The 19534-nt window shown below is 39.6% G+C and overlaps 1 protein-coding gene across 2 annotated transcripts in view; it reads right to left on the reverse strand.

Annotated features, from left to right (window-relative positions):
• SPATA6 (spermatogenesis associated 6) overlaps nucleotides 1-12708 on the reverse strand; it is a 152093-nt gene extending 139385 nt beyond the window's left edge. For both annotated transcript variants that reach the window (XM_045799593.2, XM_045799591.2), the window contains exon 1: nucleotides 12503-12708. In XM_045799593.2, the coding sequence (XP_045655549.1) occupies nucleotides 12503-12553 (51 nt within the window). In that variant the 5' untranslated portion in view covers nucleotides 12554-12708. The remainder of the gene's footprint in view (nucleotides 1-12502) is intronic.
• Between the last annotated feature and the right edge of the window lie 6826 nt (nucleotides 12709-19534).

Raw genomic sequence — 19534 nt, forward strand, 5'->3', positions numbered from 1 at the left:
CTGACAGATGCTACATGAATGAACCTTACAAACATGCTAAGTGAAAAAAGCCAGACACAAAAGGCCACATATTGTATGATTCCATTTATATAAATGTCCAGAATAGGCAAATCCATAGACCTAGAAATCCAATTAGTGGTAGCCAGGGTCTCAGGGAAGAAGGAGAATGAGGAACAGCAGGTAACGGGTATGGGATTTCTTTATAGGGTGGTGAAAATGGTCTGGAATTAGTGGTGATTGTTTTACAACTTTGTGAATATATTAAAATTCACTGAATTGTGCACTTAAAATTGGTACATTTTATATATGTGAATTATATTTTAATTTTTTTAAAATTAAAGATTAAGGATAAAAGCAAAATGATAGAAAAAGGTATATCATACATTCACTAATCATAAGAAAGCAAGGTGCCTACCTTACTATGATACAGAGTAGACTTCAGAAGGAGAAAGATTACCAAAGTTAAACATTTCATATTAATTGCAATTTTGATTTAATAAGAAGATATAAGAAAATTAAATGTGTAATTAATTAATAAGATAGTATCAAAGTAAATGAAGCAAAAAATTACAGTATATAACTGAATTTCAATACTTTCCTCTTAGTAACTGATAAAATAAGCAATCAAAAGATCATTAAGAGTATAGAAAATGTGAACAACATTCAAATAATTTGACCTAGTTGATATTTATGTAATACTCCTTCCAACAATAGAAGGATACACATTTTTTTCCAAGTGCACATGAAAACATTTATCAAGAAAGATGATACTGTGAACCCTACGATTTTCAACAAACATGAAAGGACTGAAATCAAGCAGACTATATTCTCTAACCCCATTAAATTCAACTAGAAATAAATAACAGGAAAATATCTGAAAAAATCTAAATATTTGGAAATTAAACATTGTATTTTTAAATCACTCATATGGATCAGAGAAGAAATTAAAAGACAAATTAAAAAATACTTTGAACTCATGAAAATAAAAAGACAGTACACAAAAATGTGTTAGATATAATTAAATCACTTCTAAAAGGTGTATTATAGCATTAAATCTTAGAAATTCCCTTCAATTCTTTTTCTGCAGAAAAGGCATTTGACAGATGTAAGCTCCATTTATGATAAAAGCTCTAGCAAACTGAGAACTAAAGGAAATTTCCTCGACTGATAAAGAATATCTATGAAAAAGCCTGAATTTGATGTCAAACATAATGTTGAAAGACTGGATGCTTCCCCAATATCAGCAAAAAGGTCCGTATGTTCATGCTCAACACTTGCATTCAACAATGTAGTACATACGTCCTGGCCGGTGCTAGGGGACGAGAAAAAGAAATTTGAAAAATAAAAGAAACAAAAGGTATACATATTGAAAAGAGGTAAAACTGAGTATTTGCAGACAACCTAACTGTAGTCTACACTCTACAAATGTGGTGCCAGAAATAAGGAAAGAATCTCATGACACGGGATATAAATTCAATATGCAAAAATCAAGCAGTAACACTTACAAAATGAGGTTTTTTTAAAATACCATTTACAATAGCATTAGAACCTGAAGTATGCAGAACTTACATATAAATTTAACAAAGTATGTACGAGGCATGTCTACTGAAAACAATAAACACTTCTGAAAGAAACTGAAGGTCCAGATAGATGTAAAAATATACCAGGTTCGTGGACTGAAAGACTCAATACTGTTAAGACATCAATTCTCCCAAAATTGGTCTATAATTTCAGTGCAATTCCAAGAGCTAAGAAATCCAATGGAATTGATAATCCAGAGATAAATTCATACATACAAATGAAAATTAATTTGTACAATCTGAAAACAATTTTTAAATAAGTAGTTAGGCTATTTCATCTAAGAAGGGGGGAAGTCCATAAAAAACAAAAAACTATAAAATTAAAACAGATAAGGAAAATATTCAAAAAAGAGAGACTAAGAAGTGGCTGGCTGTCTCAGTCAGTAGAGCATGCAACTTTTGATCTCAGGGTGGTGAGTTTGAGCCCTACACTGGGGATAAAGATTACTGCAAAAAAAAATTAATAAATTAATATATATAAAGATAGACTATATGAGAATCCTGGAATATGTAGTCAATGAAGTTAAAAATCTCAATATAGGAATTTTGGGTTTTTTTTTTTAAAAAGATTTTATTTATTTGAGAGAGAGAGAGAGAGAGCAGGAGAGAGAGTGAGCAGGGGGGAGGAGCGGAGGGAAAGGGGGATGCAGGCTCCACACTGAGCAGGGAGTCTAATGTGGGGCTCGATCCCAGGATCCCGAAGGCAGACGCTTAACCGACTGAGTCACCTAGGTGCTCCTGGGGTTTATTTTGGGTTTTTTTTTGGTTTTTTTGAGAGCAAGAGAGAGAGCATGTGCACACCCATGAGCAGGAGGAGGGGCAGAGAGAGTGGGAGAGAGAATCTCAAGCAGGCTCTATGCTCAATGCAGAGCCCTACAAGGGGCTTGATCTCAAGACCCTGAAATGATGACCTGAGCTGAAATCAAGAGTTGGATGCTTAACTGACTGAGCCACCCAGGTGCCCCTCAATATGGGAGATCTTTAAAATTTAACTTAATAACTAAATAAGAATATAATCCTGAAGAATTCCCTAGAACAAGATATAAAAATAAAAATTACACCCCCCAAAAAAGCACTTAAGAAACATGGAGAATAGATAAAAGTTCCAATATATGTCTAATAGTAGTGTCAGAGGAAAAGAGAAAACAGGAAACAAAAATAAAGTTCAAAGATATACTAGCTAAGAATTTACCCAGAACTGAAGAAATTCTCAAATGGAAAGTACACACCCAGTATGGAACAGAGTCAGTAGAAATGAATCCACAGTTCTACAGATCACAGTGCACTGGAAACACCAACAATAACGTGAAACACATAAACATAGTGAAGATTTTAATATATCTCCATCACAACCTGGTAGATCAGGCAGACAAAAAAAAATTAATATGGAATTGAAGGTATTTCGGAGAAAATAAACTTGATCTGATAACGGCCGTAGAAACGTACATCCGACAAATGAAGTTATATATTATTTTCAGGTAAATAGAGAGCACTCACAGCAACTGGGTAAGTATCAGGACACAAAAGAAATCTCAACAGAAATAGTCAATATCATGCACACGTCGCCCAATACCCCAATGCAATTACATTAAAATACCGCAATATAAGATAGTATGCATGTCTATGTGTAGGTGAGTATGGCAGGGGCAGGGGAGTATATCCACATATAGAAATCCTACGCATCTTGAAACTGAAACAAAATCCTAAGCAGCTTGTAAGCTAAAGCAGAAATCACAATAAAAATGATAAAAATATTTAGAACCAAGTAATTTAAAACAATATTACCAATCCTTTTGGGATCCAGTTAAAGATCACTTGGAAGCAAATCAAGTGCCCTAAAGACAGACACTAATATGAGAAAAATACTGAGAAATGCAGAGGAATGATAAAACACAATTCAGAATAGTGAGTAGCGAAAGGGAAGAAGGGAGAAGGGATTTTTTAGAGAGATAAATAGGAGGCTTCACCTTCATCCATAATGTTTCACTTTTTAAGCTGGTAGGTGGGCACATGAGTGTTCATTATGTTGCTCTTTATAATTTTTTGTATGTCTAAAATATTTTAAAATAAAAGTTTTAAGAATAAAAAACCGAGGGATGCCTGGGTGGCTCAGTCGGTTAAACATCTCCCTTCGGCTCAGGTCATAATCCTGGAGTCCTGGGATGGAGCCCTGCACCCAGCTCCTTTTTCAGCCGTGAGTCTGCTTCTCCCTCTGCCTGCTGCTCCCCTGCTTGTGCGCACTGTCTCTCTCTCGGACGATTAAATAAGTAAAATCTTTAAAAAAAAGAATAAAAAAATCTAAATGAAACAAGAATTTGACTCAAAAAGCAAAATCTCATCTATGAACCCAAATGAAAGATCCTAAATTAAAAATTAGCCAATCCAAATATAGGAAAAATAATACATCCTAACCAAAAGAATTTACCAAAGGAAGTAAAGAGGGCAACATCACAAAACGTGTCCTTTTATAGACTATGGGAACAATATTACATAATAATCTCAAAAAGCATTCAATACAATTCAATGCTCAGGATATTTCCAAAATGAGGAATAGAAGGGAACTTCCTTAATTCAATAAATGAAAATCCTAGAGCCAATATTACATTAGGTTGAACTATATGAAACAGCCATGGCTTTTTTTTTTAAGTCCAAAAATAATCATAGCAAATTCATAAGATTCAATCTAATACTTACTGGTGTAACCTCAGAAGCACAACTTAAAACAAAAATACAGAGACAAATATATCTACTATTATTCCTACTGTTTAACTTCATACCAGAGATTCTACTCAAGGATATAGAATAAAGGAAAGAAAAGAAAAAAACAAAAAAACATTGGACAGGAAAAGTCAAACTGTCTCTATCTGTAAACAGCATAATTTTCCACATAGAAAATCCAAATAATAACTAGAACTAATGTGAGATTTCAGCAACGTGCTGAACTCACAATGTGCGAAAAGACATACAAGAATATTCATAGGAATACAACATGAAATATCCCCAAACTGGGAAAAGTGAGAATGTCCATCAACAGTAGAATGGATACAAAGGAACTGAATAGGCAGTTTTCCAGGAAAGGCATGCAGAGAGCTAACAGGTCCATGAAAAGGTGGTGAACATCACTGATCATCAGGGAAACGCAAATCAAAGTCGCAGTGAGATATCACCTCGCCACTGTCATAACGGCTATTATCAAAAAGACAAGAAATCCTAAGTGTTGGCAAGGGTGTGGAGGAAGGGGAACCCTACTGCACTACTGACGGGAATGTAAACTGAGTACAGCAGCTGTGGAAAACAATATGGAAGCTCCTCAAAAAATTAAAACTTGAACTACCATATGATCCAGCAATCCCACTTCTGGGTACATAGCCAAAGAAATTGAAAACAGGATCTCATAGAGATGTCTGTACTCCGATGTTCTTTGCAGTATTACTGACAATAGCCAAGATACGGAAAACAAGCTAAGTGTCCAACTGTCCATGAATGCATGAAGGCATAAAGATGTGAGAAGATGTGAGATTATACATATATAATCTATTAGCCATGAGAAAGCAGGAAATCCCTGAGACAGCTGGATGGGCCTCGAGGGCATTATGCTACGTGAAGGAAGTCAGAGAAAGTCCAATACTGTAAGACACCACTTATATGTTGAATTTTTAAAAAAGACAAACTCAGAGAAGCAGAGTAGAGCGGTGGTTACCAGGAGCTGGGGGATAGAGGGAAAATGGGGAGATATTAGTCAAAGGATACAGTCTTCTAGTTGTAAGATTGACAAGTTTGGGGATCTGACGTACAACCTGGTGATTATAGCTAATACAGTCTTACGTATTGCTAAGAGAACAGATCTTAAATATCCTCACCGCAAAAAAGAAATGATAACTATGTGACTGAATGGAGGTAGTAGCCAATACTATAGCAGTAATCATTCTGCAATTTATAAATGTATCAAATCAGCATGTTGAACCCCTCAAACTTACACAATGTTATGTGTCATTTACAGCTCGGTAAAGCTGGGGAGAAAAAACAACAGAATGACAAAGAACTATTGTCTTACAAAATGACAGGGATGAAACCTCACAACGATATTAGACATTTAAAAGTTCATACTCTGGAGAAAGAGAGATTTCACAACTTCAAATTATATTGTGATAGAAGTCCTGATAGCAGTTACCTTTGGGAGAGGAGGGGACAAAAGGAGTGGCTGGGAGGGATGGAGCACGGGAAAGAAATGTGGGGTGTTGATATTCTAATTACTGATCCAGATGGTGAGTACCCACTTAGGATTTGTGCATATACTTGCTGAATATACAGTTCTATAAAGAGTTCACTTAGGTCAATAGCATTCTTTGTTTACCAGTGAGAAAGAAAAAAAGAAAAGAAAGAAAAGGTATTTGCTAAAGACGGCAAGAACAAAGTGAAAAAATAAGGTTCAACTAGATCGCTGAAAGTTACATGACATATAACTGATAGGTTAGTATCCAACATCTATTCAACAAGAAGGAAAAATAAACCTCTGGAATTCCTAAGGGCAAAGGATATAAACCGGCTATTCACAGATGAAACCTCTTGGATTAGAGATTGGTTTACACAGCCACAAACCAAGAAATGCCTGGAGGCATCAGGAACTGGAAGAACAAGAAAGAATCCCAATCCCACACCCCCCGCCCCTCTACTCCCCACCCCCACCCCTGCACCCCCTACCAACCCCCCCCCCCCCAGAGCTTTCTGAAGGAGTATTGCCCTGCTGAACTTTTATCTTGGACTTCTGCCCTCCAGAAACGCAAGGTAATAAATTTCTGTTGTCTTAAGACGTCGTTTGTGGAAATTTGTTATAGTAGCCCTGTGAAACACACCATTGCCCGAGCCTCCGCACTTCCACTAAATCTAGTGCCTGGAGCACTGGGTCTGTATTGTATAAGATCCAAAACCCTCCTTTTCAAAAGACAGTTTGCAATTTACCCATACATGTGACTAAAAAATAAACCAATGCCCTAACTAAAACAAACAAACAAACAAAAAACCACAGAAAAAATTTATATTAAAAGATCTATTTCTATATGTAAATGCTGTGGCCGGACTAAGCTAGAAGACAGAGTATTTGCACCTATACACGGAATCTAAGTAAAACGGACAGTTTCTAAAGCAGAATGACAGGTGCCCATACTGGCAACTCGAACTCAAACAGTGCTGCCTTTGGTGCCACGATTTTCCAAAAAAGTAAATTCTTAGCAGAATTTCAAACAAAACTAACTATACTCTTTCCTCAATTTACATTGTAATTGTATTCCTAGAAAATTCCCTGTATTTTACCACCTTGCAAAAAAAACCCCAAAACTTCGTGTTTATACATAAAACAGATTCTTAACCTCTAATAATTATATGCATGTTTTCATCTACATATGCAATAGGACACTGAAGTCACGCAGAATACTAGACAATTAAGACCAACAGGGCCCCCAAACACTGAAGTAAACAAAAGCAGCCCAACAAATTTCACTGGCATTTAAAAGTCTATCAATAAAAGAATATAAATTAATCATTATTATAAAAATAAACAGTATTATATAGCAATTAAGGAAATGAACTTGATCTGCAAGAATCAACACTGACAAATTTTGAAAACTGAACTGGAAAAACCAGGTATGCAGAAAGATACATAGAGTAATACCATTTCTGTAAAGTTTTAAAACAAAATAATAATACAAGCAGCACACAGACACACACAAATATATAGTAAAAGTACAAAACCAGAATAAAAATAATACACTCAAACTTCAAGATATTGATTACCTTACCTCTAGGAAGGGAAGGAGAAAAACTGGGGTCAGGAAGGTGTACAAAGGGGCCTTAACTGTATCTGTACCATTTTAGTTCTTAAAAACAAAATCTGCAGCAAACATGTAAAATGTAGCATTTGTGAAATCAGGGTGTGGGGAGGGTGGAATCAGAGTATTCAGTTTTATTTTTTCTGTAAGGTTCAAGTATTTTATTAAAGTTTTTAAACGTCTATATTTCAAGGAAATTTACCACCAACTGTAGCACAATTGTGAGACATCACAGAAACCTGGATAAGGATCACAAATGTTCAGATGAGTAGCGATCAAAAAGGACCCAGATCTGTTTGCCCCAATGTTATCAATAATTTGATGAGGTAACAAGGTGAAGGGAGAATAGAGAAGAAAATCCAGGAATTACATATATAAACTAACCTCAAACTGCCACTATTCAGGTAAAGCAAATTGGCTGGTCTCATTGTCCAGGCACTGGCTTTATTTTTCTCTCTCGAATTTCTTCCATTCTCCCAAATAATCTCATGAAAACTGAACTACTAAGTAACAAAAAGAAGGTAAAGAGAAGAAGCAGCAAAAATACTTTTTCATATCATAGATAAGATGTATCAACTATTAAAAGTGTAAGTAGTAGGAAATGTAATTCTTTTGCTGCTCTTGAAAAACAAGTTACTTGGCCTATCATTCTCCAAAGATTGAGAAAAGTCACACTTTCTTCCTAGCAATATATATTCTCTCAAGTCACATAGCTCTGTGGAGCAACACAAAATGTTGTGTTATACATTAAAACCTTGCATCTTGGGGCGCCTGGGTGGCTCAGTCGTTAAGCGTGCCGCTCAGGGCATGATCCCAGGGTCCTGGGATCGAGCCCCACATCAGGCTCCTATGCTGGGAGACTGCTTCTTCCTCTCCCACTCCCCCTGCTTGTGTTCCCTCTCTCACTGGCTGTCTCTCTCTCTGTCAAATAAATAAATAAAATCTTAAAAAAATAAAAATTAAAAAAAAGTAAAACCTTGCATCTTTACTATGTTCTTGCTCTCATATTACCACAGTATTAACCATGAGATTACTACCAATACAAGACTGCAGCAGAAAACAATCGTGGAGTGGGTGGGGGGAAAGGAGAATGGAGTGTCACACTTTCAACAGGTACATAGAGGTAAAACATCTAATTTCCAGTTAAAAGGAATTAGAAACAAATTAAATGTCACCACAAAGGGAAAAAACTCAGACAATAACACGACATGGGATATTCTATATCTGAGCACGGTCTCTTCAAAGGTAATATACACAGAAAGATTTTTACAAGAATGAATGTCCATAGTAGCTTTATCCATGACAACCACCACTTGGTAACAACCCAAATGTCTAGAGAATGGCTAAAAATGTTGCCGTATACACATACAATATAAAGGAATAAACTACTGACACGCACAGTAACATGATGGTTGTGTATATACATACACATATACTTATGTACAGATAAATCAATGTGCATAGGGCGTGGGATATAGTCACTCATTGTACTAGTCTTCCAACTACTCTGTAGGTTTGAAAAATGTCAATAAAAAGTTGGAAAATAAATCTCAAAAATATGCTGAGCAAATGAAGCCAGACACAAAATTTACATACTGAATGATTCCATTTAATATGAAATTCACATACTGGCAAACTAATCTATGGTAATAGAAATCAGATAGTAGTTCTCTCTTCATGGGGCTTGACAGGGGCACAAGGGAATTTCCTAGGGTGACAGAAGTGAGCTAATTCTTGACCTAAGTAATGATTACATGAGTGTATGAATTTATCTAAATCCACTGGGGGGGATTTGGGGGGTGAGGGGAGAGGGGGGAGGAAGGAAAGATCACAGGAATGAAAAAGTAGAACTCTATATTAAAATGGACTTAAAAGACCTAACAACCAAATGCAACATGTAAACCTTGATTGGATCCTGGTTTTAAAAAATTAACTATGAAAGTTATTTGTGGGACAACTGGGAAGACCTGAATGTGCACTAGCCATTGAGAAATTGTCACTCATGATCTGAAGTGTAGTAACAGTATGGTGGTTATGCAGAACAATGTGCTTATTTTTAGAAGATCTATGTAGAAGTATTTAGGAGTGGTGTTATATGATACCAACAATTTACTTCCAAATTTTCAGCAAAAAAGCCACATTTATTTTGTACATACACATATACTTATGTACAGATAAATCAAATTAATGTACATAGGCCATGGGATATAGTCGTTCATTGTACTATTCTTCCAACTACTCTTTATGTTTGAAAAATGTCAATAAAAAGTTGGAAAATAAAGATGCCAACTTTTTATAGATGCAGAGTGATCACCAAGATATATTGAGTGAAGAAAAACAGCAAAGTACAGAATAGTTTATATAATATGCTACCTACTACATAAGAAAAGAAGCAAAGAAAAAATACATGTGAAGGGAATGGTGTGTGTATGTATCTATTTGGTTATTACAAAAGGAAATACTAGGGGCGCCTGGGTGGCACAGTCATTAAGCGTCTGCCTTCGGCTCAGGGCGTGATCCCGGCGTTCTGGGATCGAGCCCCACATCAGGCTCTTCCGCTATGAGCCTGCTTCTTCCTCTCCCACTCCCCCAGCTTGTGTTCCCTCTCTCACTGCCTGTCTCTCTGTCAAATAAATAAATAAAATCTTTAAAAAAAAAAGGAAACACTAGAAGAATAATTCAGAAACCAATAAAAATGATGACCTACAGCAGATGAGTATGGATGGGAAATAAGTTTGAGGAGGCAGAGCTGGATGTGAGACTGCTCTGAGTATATCATTTTGTAGGTTTTGACTTTTATACCATGTAAACATAAAAAATTAAACTGAAAAGAAAAAACTAAAATTTAAAAGAAGATGCTAAAAGTATCTACGGTCACATAATTCGTCTATTCAATCAAAGCCAAATTAGTCAAGCTTGCTTAACATGTGCGGTTGCTAATGGTCTTTTTTTTGCTCCTTCTCAGCATCAGAGCCATTTAACAGGCCTTTTGCTGGTCAGAAAATTTAGCATCTTCTTGCAGATATGCCCCTAAGTAGTTGTGCAACCCTAAACAAAAAATTAGCCGTGCTGAGCCTCGCCTGTGAAACGAATTAAATTCAATGACATCTAAGATTCTTAGAACTGTAAAATTCTGTGACTCAAGTGTTTGTTGAAAAAAAGTTAAATAGAAATGTTTCCACCTGCATAAATTCTTCAGCTTCAGTGAACACAGAGCTCCATTGTACTAAATTCACTTTCTGCAGCACAACCAACGCGGAGCAAGAAAGGGACTGAAATCAAAAGTATTTCTGCAACTCCTCTGGGCAGTAATCAGTTACAACGAAGTATTTCCTCTTGACGATCCTGTTGGCAGAGGACGGGAAGGAGCCGCCCGCCAGTCAGGCAGCTGCCCCCGCTGCGCTGCTGACCCCTATTGGCCGGCAGAGGAGGAAGCGGCGGCCAGTAGCAAAGTCTGGTGAGGCCGCACCAGGAGGAGTTCTAACTGCTCCAGGCCAGGCCATTTAGGAGGCTTCGTGTATGCTTTTGCTAAAGGAATCTTTTACTTTACAAAGAAGTTGCTAATCTTTGGCAGCTGTGTATGAAAATATCCGAAGCTAGGGCTGTAGTTTCCCACGCAGCAGAGTAAAATCTCTGCGGGTTTAGAGATAAACGAAGAGTGCCAGAAACATTCTTCTCCTTCACCCTCTGCCCTACCCAGCCTTGCCTTCTTTAAGACCTAACAAAAGATCTAGAACTGTCTTGTGACTTTCGTGGAGGTAACTCGGACTGTGTTACAGTGGCCTCATTCTAATGCGAGTTAGAACAGCCAGGAAAGCAGGGGATGGCCAAGGGTGGGTTAAGTGGAGAAAGAAGCCATGCCTGCAGGAAGAAGTGGGGAGGGCTTCTTGGTGCAGCACTCAGAGGCCTGGTGTAGAATACTTAAGTACCCTCACACATACATACCTGCCCCCTGTTTTGCTGGGAGATCAAAGAGTTGAGAGATAGAAGGCTTAGGAGAGGTGGAAGGACAGAAAAGGGTCTGAATGGAATTTTGGTACGACTGCTGGCACGTCTGAAATGAGAGTGTGGAAAGCTTCTCTGGGTATTTCCTCTAGAAGAGACAAGCTGGAGCTTTCGTCTGACAACAAGAATTAGAGGGTTCTGTAAAAAGTGAAGAGGAGGGAGTTCAAAAACCCTTGGAAAGGTCTTCTGAAATGATTAAGAGGGATGGAGGTTTCTCATATCATGGGGAGGCCCAACCTCCTTCTTCACTTAAGGAAGGACATGGGGGTTCAATGCCTCAGTTGGATTTCCACAGCAGGTCTGGGACAGGATCCTCTTGAGCAGGTCTGGAGAGTGACTGGGGGTGGGGTGGCTGGTCCTCTCCAGCAAGTTCAAAGAATGAGTAGTTTCTCTGTAAAAGTTGGAGCCTTTCTTGCAGTGACAAGAAGGGTAAGGGATCCGTCTCACCTCCAGGAGGGTCTGGGGATTGGAGGAACCTGAAATGGTTTCTGAGGGGCTGGCCCTGGGGGAGATGGTCAGGTGCTTTGTGCAATGCTGACACAATTTGGTTGCTGGGTGTGAGGATTCCACATTCAGCCTTTACTGAGAGTAAAGGCTCCTTCACCAATCAGAAGCTTGGAAATTTGTCTGAAAGAATCTGCCTGCAATGATTTGGGAAGAAAAGTCCCCCTTGACGACGGGAGAGAAACGGGGCTCTCTAAGATAACTCTTTAAGACAAGAGCAGAGAAGAGGAATTTAAAGAGACGCTCCCCAACCCAATTCACTGGAAAGTTAGGGGCAGGAGAGGAGGGGCTTTCTGAAGTGGTTTGGAAATGATCTGAAGGAACCCAAACTGGAAGCTGGGACAGCCGAGGTGGGGGCGTGGAGGGGATAGAGCTCTGCGTGGCTGGAGTGGGAGGGCCTTCAGCATTTTGAAGAGGGAGGAGACAGAGGTGACACGGGTCAAGGCTCCCGAGGGATGATTCGGAGGGTGAAGGAGGTTTTGAAGTGACTCGGGGTTAAGGAGGTGAACGAGGGAGGCGTCCCCGAGTAAATGCCGGAGGCTCGGCGACTCCCAGGCGGCGGGGGTGGGGGGTGCGACCGGTACTCACAGAGCGGATCTCCAGCGCCAGGGCGCATTGCAGCGCCTTCACCTTCGGCATCCGCGCGGGGTGGGGCGGCGGGGAGGGACCCCGGCCGCGGGCCCGAGTGAGACGAGAAGACGCGGGGCGGGGCGGGGACGGGGAGGAGACGAGGTGGCGGCGGCGGTGGCAGCTGTGGCCCCCAGGCCGGGGCCCGCGGTCCAGCCTGGGTCCCGCCCGAGCAGCAGCTGTGCGCTGGGCGCGGACTCGTTGTCATGGCAGCCAGGCGGGGCGGGGCCGGAAGAGAGGCGGGGCGGGGAATCGCCGGAGCCGCCACTCCAGGGCTAGAGGCCGGGGGCGGGGCTCGGCGAACGCCAGAGGCGGGGCCACGCGAGGAGGCGTGGCTTCCGAAGGAGCGGGGTGGGGCGGGGCAGTTCTTCTATGACATCAAACTGTGGGCTCAAAGCCAGACAAAGGAGAGAATAGCTAGCTGTTTGTGTAGTGGGACAGTGGGTCAGGGAGTTGGATTCAGGAGCCCTGAGTTCCAAGGTGGCGATGGCACCTTGGGCTAGCGGAGTCCCAGTGTGGCCTCAGTTTCCCCAAGTGTAAAAGAAGAATAATTATTATTGGTTCTCTATTTGAATTTCACAGTATGGTTTACGAAGCCAGCATGAGGAAATTGAAGATTAGAGAAGAGGCTTGCCCAGAGAAGGTAGAACCAGGACCGGAACTCAGGACCTTTCATGTAAAATCCGTTGCCTCTCTGAGAACTGAAGCGTGAATTAGATCATGTTCCTCTTCCTAGTTTCTTACTCTGTGATTCTGTTAGTGTGTCCCCCTCTCTCTTCAAGGTTCCCCAATTCACTGCATATGCATCTCAATGTATATTGCTTAAATCGAACTGTCAATGTAGGGCCAACAATAAATCCATTTGGGAAGGGCTTAGGCCATAAACCATCAAAGATGACAAGAATCTAAGAGATTGTCCAATCCAGTCTTTTTAAAAATAATTTTTATTGTGAAATACATTATACATAGAGAAGTGTATAAAATATGTTCCTTTCAAACAATAAAGCGAAAAACTGTGCAACTAACACACAGGTTAAGAAATAGAACATTACTGGGGCGTCTGGGTGACACTGCGGTTAAAGCGTCTGCCTTCGGCTCAGGGCGTGATCCCGGCGTTACGGGATTGAGCCCCACATCAGGCGTCTCGGCTATGAGCCTGTTTCTTCCTCTCCCACTCCCCCTGCTTGTGTTCCCTCTCTCACTGGCTTTCTCTCTGTCAAATAAATAAATAAAATCTTAAAAAAAAAAAAAAAAAGAAATAGAACATTACTAGCACCTTAGGATTGCCCCAACCATTGCATATTCTTCCTTGCCCTGGGAGAAACCCCCCCCCTTTTGTTACAATAATTCCCTTACTTTTCTAAATACTTTTGCTTTTTATGTACGCATTTCTTTTTAAATTTTTGGGGGGGATGGGCAAAGGGAGAGGGAGAGAGAGAATCTTAAGCAGGCTCCACACACAGAATGGAGCCAGACATGGGGCTCGATCTCACAACCCTGAAATCATGACCTGAGTCGAAATCAAGAGTCAGATGCTTAACCTAATGAACACCCCTCAGGTGTGCATTTCTAAACTAGATGATTTTAGTTTCCTTTTGTTAATGTTCTATAAATGAAATTATACTACTTGCATTTTTCTGTGACTTGCTTCTCTTACTATTACGTCGTGGAATTCACCCAGTATCGATGCTATGTAGCTGAAGTTTTTTATTGTTGGATCGCACTCCAATACATTGAGTATTTATTTATTCTTTTTACTATTGATGGTCACTGGCACTATTTCCATTTTTAGCTATTACTAACAATGTTGTTATGAACATTCTAGTACATGTCAACTAGTGCATGCTTGTTCCAGTGGGAGTGGATTAACTAGGTATTAGGTTTTGTACACGAGAGATTTTAATTGGTAATGCCACACCATTTTCCAAAGTAGTTGTACCAATTTATGTTCCTGCTGGGAGTGTGTAAGAGTTCTTATTTTCCCACATCCTCACCGACATTTGGTATTGTTTAGATTTTTAGTATTTGTATATTTGAGTGTACTTAGTCCAGGGATCTCATTGTGGATTTTTTTGGCATCTCTTATTATTATTGAGATTCAGCTCCTTTTCATGGTTTTATTAGTCTTGCCATTTTCTCTTTATAAGCTGCCTACTAGTTCTCTTGCTATTTTTTTGGTTAGATTGTTTTTCTCTTGCTCGCTTTCTCTCTTGCTCCCTTGCTCGCGCACTCTCTCTCTCACTCACTGATTTATAGGAGTTCTTTATATATCCTGGCTACTAATGCTTCATCAATTATGTGTGCTAACAAATATCTTCCCCAGTTTGTGCTTAAGTGTTTTTAATTTTCCATATGGCATATGATGAACAGAAGAAAGTCATGGAGTATGAATAGCCTTGGTTGAACCAAAAAATTTCAAGTTGCTGTTCGAATGCCATGCCAATGTATACTCCCACCATCCAGTGAATTTTTCATTTCAGTTAATGTATTATTCAGTTCTAAAATTTCCACGTGGTCTTTTTCTTTTCTTCTGTTTTGACATGACTCCTGAGATTCCCTATTTGGTTTACTCATCAGGACCGTATTTTCCTTTACCCTTTGAATGTATCCTTCTTTATTTCCTTGAAACTATTTATGATAGCTGCCTTAAAGTCTATATATGTTATACCAACATCTGTGCCATGTCAAGTCTGCTTCTGACTAACTGAATGTTTTCATAACTATGCAATGCATTTTATTGTTTCTCTGTATGTCTAGTGATTTTTCTTATTGAACACTGCATATTTTGAATAACACAGTGTAAGAACCTGGATTCTATTATTTTTTTTTGAGGAGTATTGATTCTTATTTTAACCGGCAGTTTAATTATGGGGTGATTACCTTAAACTTATACAGACTTAGTGATGTACTTCACTAGTACAAATACGTGCAAAGCCCAAGATGTTCTTAAAGCCCATCTAACTTGGTAGGACTCAACTTCCAAACTCTGTCTCTTCCAAACTCTGTCTACAACAGGCTCGGTTGTAGACTTTGTTCAGGTGAGTCTAGTGTAGCCCTCACCTAGGATATTGTTTCTTTCTGCTAGAGTGCAGACTTTCTGGTGTATCAGCTGGATTCCAGAAGTATTATCCAAAGTGCTAAGAAGATCTCTCCACCGTGGAATGTTCGGTACTCCAACATCCCCAGTACAGCCTGAACCCAGTACAGCATTTCTGTTCTGCTCCCAACCCTACGGCAGCTGCTAACTGGCAAGTCTCCAGTGATCTCACCCTGTGCCTGTAAAGCTCATCCCTCAGCCTTGAACTTTCTGGGAAACCCCTCATAGGTTTCTGGGCTTTCTGTGCACAGCACCTGTCTTTTCAGCGTGGGCTGCTGTAACAGAGCACCGTGGCCACCATAGTGACTTATAAACAGTAGAAATTTATTTCTCACAGTTCTGGGAGCTGGAAGTCATGATCAGGGGGCCAGCACAGTTGAGCTCTGGTGAGAGCCCTCTTCTGAGCTGCAGATGGCCCCTTTCTCATGTTATTCTCATACAGGGAAGAGGGTGAGAAAGCTCACTGGGGTCTCTTTTATAAGAGCACTAATTGCATTCATGAGGGCTCATCCTCATGACCTAACTACCTCTCCAAGGCTCCACCCACAAATACCACCACAATGGGGATTAGGATTTCAACATATGAACTTGGAGGTGGACACAAACATTCAGTCTATAGCAATTAGTTTAAGGATGTTCCCCCTCTGTCATAGCCTTCAAGTTTCAGCCTCATACAAAAATTCGGCTGCCAATTACTAAGCCCCAGGCATGAGATTTGGGGTGAAAATTCTAATAGGTCCAAACTGCAGCGTTGTGAATGGCACCACTATAATTAATGATGTCTCAGGAAGATTTATCATCACGGGTCGCAGATAAAACAGAAATAGTATGCTTCTGCACTTCCCCTCCTTTCATCCTGTATGAAACTTTATGGGAAATAAGTCCAATAAAAAAGGTAAGCTCTTAATCTTTTCCAGAAATCCTTCCTCATTTGATGAATACTTTGAGAGAATAAATTAGAGCCTTTTGTCCCCCCTTTGATACGTCTACTTCTCATCTATGAAGTGAGGGGGATAACTCAGGCTCCCTGGCCAAATGGCCAGAAGGCTAGAGGCATTTTTAAAGACTTCTATTGTCTTTCATTCACGTTCAGTCTCCATAAGGGAATGGATTTCTAACAAAGTCAGTGTCTTCATTAGTCATGAGACTATTAACAATGATAACAGCCATAGTAACTGTTCAGTGACAGTTCATTTAATATCAGGCATTGTACAAGGTACTTTAGATGGATAATTATACACCTTAAACATCTCTACAAGGAAAGTATATGTGTCCCCATTTAATAAATGAGGAAACCAGCGCAGAGTAAATTAACGTGCCCATACTCACACTATTAGTACCTGGCACAGCAGGCACTTGAACCTATGTCTGCCCTTCTCCTGCTATAAAATGCTGCTTCTCACTATTTATTATTTTAATGTTATCAGTAACAAAATAGCAATCAGTTTAAGAAAAAATACAACCAAATAAATGTAACAACAGTGATTGTTATTTTAATCGAATAGATGTTATGTATAATATGTCATCATGATCTTGCATTTGAAAAGATGTGTGTTCTCGAAGGCAGGTTTCTGTCATTTAACTTGATTTTCAGTATGATCCTATATATTATGAAGTACAACTGTCTCTAAACTTCTAACACCTGACTGTGGGCTGACTTATCACTGAGAATGGTAAGAAAGTTTAAGAGAAACAAGACTTTAAAACTTTCTGATAGGAATAAAAGACACTTAAAGTTAATCCTAAAAAAAAATTAAAAAATAAAAAAGTAAAAATAAAAATTTCTGAAATAGTTTGGAATAAAAAGATCAAGCAGGAACCATCCTGTAGTAAGAATTTTCTTATATTGTGTCAACTACACTTTAATTAAAAAAAAAAAGAATTTTCTTATATGAGTTGTACTCCTTGGAAAAGTGTTTGGGCTTGAAATGCACTGTGCAACCAGAATAATACATACCCAGAAGAATGTTTTGTTTTATTAATCTTGTCTCCCTATGTAAGACATGCTAGCCCAGTCAATAATAATTAGATTTCCATTCCTCTGATTAAGCTTGAGAAAATAAGCAAATGAGGGTTCATTTCCAATTTCTTGGAAATAACAACCTTAAGGAAAATGGACATGTAACAGGCCAGCTTGTTTTTGAAAAGTAAGAGGAAGGAATAGGAGAGCATACTGTAAAAATTCTGAGCCGTAGTTACAAGCTGAGCCTTCTGGAATTGGGCATTGCTTCCAACCTGGTGGACTTTCTCCATTTCAGGAAAAATAAGGGCCTGGGCCCAATGCACAAGGCTCTCCGGGAGGCTAGTACCATTGCCTTGACTGTAAGCCTAGGCATTGACCCTAGGGAAGAATTTCTGAACGAAGGGTCCTTCTGTGGTACCGGATCCACATAGTTGTTGTGCGAGAAAGGGGATTCTGATGTAGGTACCGTTTATTTCTATCTGTAACAAATAAAGTGTAAGCATCTGGAACACTGAGTACTTGTGGTAAACTGAGTAGTGATATCTACGTCCCAATTCCCAGAACTGTGAATGCTACTTTCTATGGCAAAAAGGGCTTTATAGATGTGAACAAGTTAACAATCTTGAAATGGGGAGATTATCCTGGTTTGTACAGGTGTCATCGAAAGAGGGTAATGTGATCATGGAAGCAGAGGGAGAGAGATGATGTGATGTGGGGCCATGAGTCAAAAAATGTGGACAGCATTGAGAAACTGGAAAAGACAAGGAATGGATTCTCACCTAGAGACTCCAGAGGAAAGAGTCCTGCCAACACCTTGATTTCAGCTCTGCGCGGCTCGTTTCAGGCTTCTGACCTCCAGAACAGTCAGATGAAGTTGTGTCGTTTTAAGCCGCTAAGTTTGTTGCAATTTGTTACGCAGCAGGAGGAAACTCATGCAACACTTGATTTAGTCAGAATCTGCAGGTGGGTTGGAAGTTAAACAGGTTGACCGTAAGTTTCTTAAGCTAGTCCAGAATTAATTTTGCAACAGAAATTACAAATTTAAAAATCATGACACAAAATGGTGACCTCAGAGGACTTTTTAAGTCATGCTCAGGAAATGAACCAGGCCTCTGCAGTGTCTGTTGGGGGATAGTTTCTCAGCACACTGATTGGTAAGCAGTCCTTTCAGTCCTTTCTAGGCCACCTGCGAATTTTGACAAAATTCAATTCTAATACCAGACCTTGAGAATGTACCAGGTGTAGTAATTGAGAGTGTGGACAAAAAACATAAGGCCATATTGGCACCGAGTGACTGCCCTCCACCCTTGGTCTCCCTGGGTATTCCATTCTGGGCATTCTTCCTCAAACAGCTATGCTACCAATACCCCTGCATCTCTCCATTTCCCTTGTTCTTGTAGGAGCAAAAGTGGAGATGGGTTGGGTTTCTCCCCATTTTCTGGACACAATAGGCCACCTGAGCCCTACACTTAAGACCCCCTTCAACAGTACTCCTCTCTCAGCTTCAATCCATCAGAAACCGGTTGGCTTCTTGTCTCTCCCCTAAAGTTCTGGGGACTTTTTAAATAAAGAAGTTTTTCTTTAGTTGGTTTAACCGATTCTTAGAGAAATAATGGTTGACAATACCTAAAATTGGAAGTACCCCAGACTTTTTAAATAAAGAAGTTTTTCTTTAGTTGGTTTAACCGACTCTTAGAGAAATAATGGTTGACAATACCTAAAATTGGTCCCACCCCAGACCAATTAAATCAGCACCTTTGGGAGTGAGGCCCACACACCTATAGTTTTAAGGTGTTTCCAGGTGATTATAGTCAGGATGGAGAACCACTGGTTCAAGCCAACCATGAATAGCCTATTCCTGGCCAAATTTTCATCACCAGTATTATGGGCTGAATTGTGTCCCCTAAGATTTGTTTATTGAAGTCTTAACCCC

The sequence above is a fragment of the Ursus americanus genome, chromosome 12, assembly GCF_024610735.1.
Source record: "Ursus americanus isolate L20-20 chromosome 12, mUrsAme1.1.p, whole genome shotgun sequence".
Lineage (NCBI taxonomy): Eukaryota > Metazoa > Chordata > Mammalia > Carnivora > Ursidae > Ursus > Ursus americanus.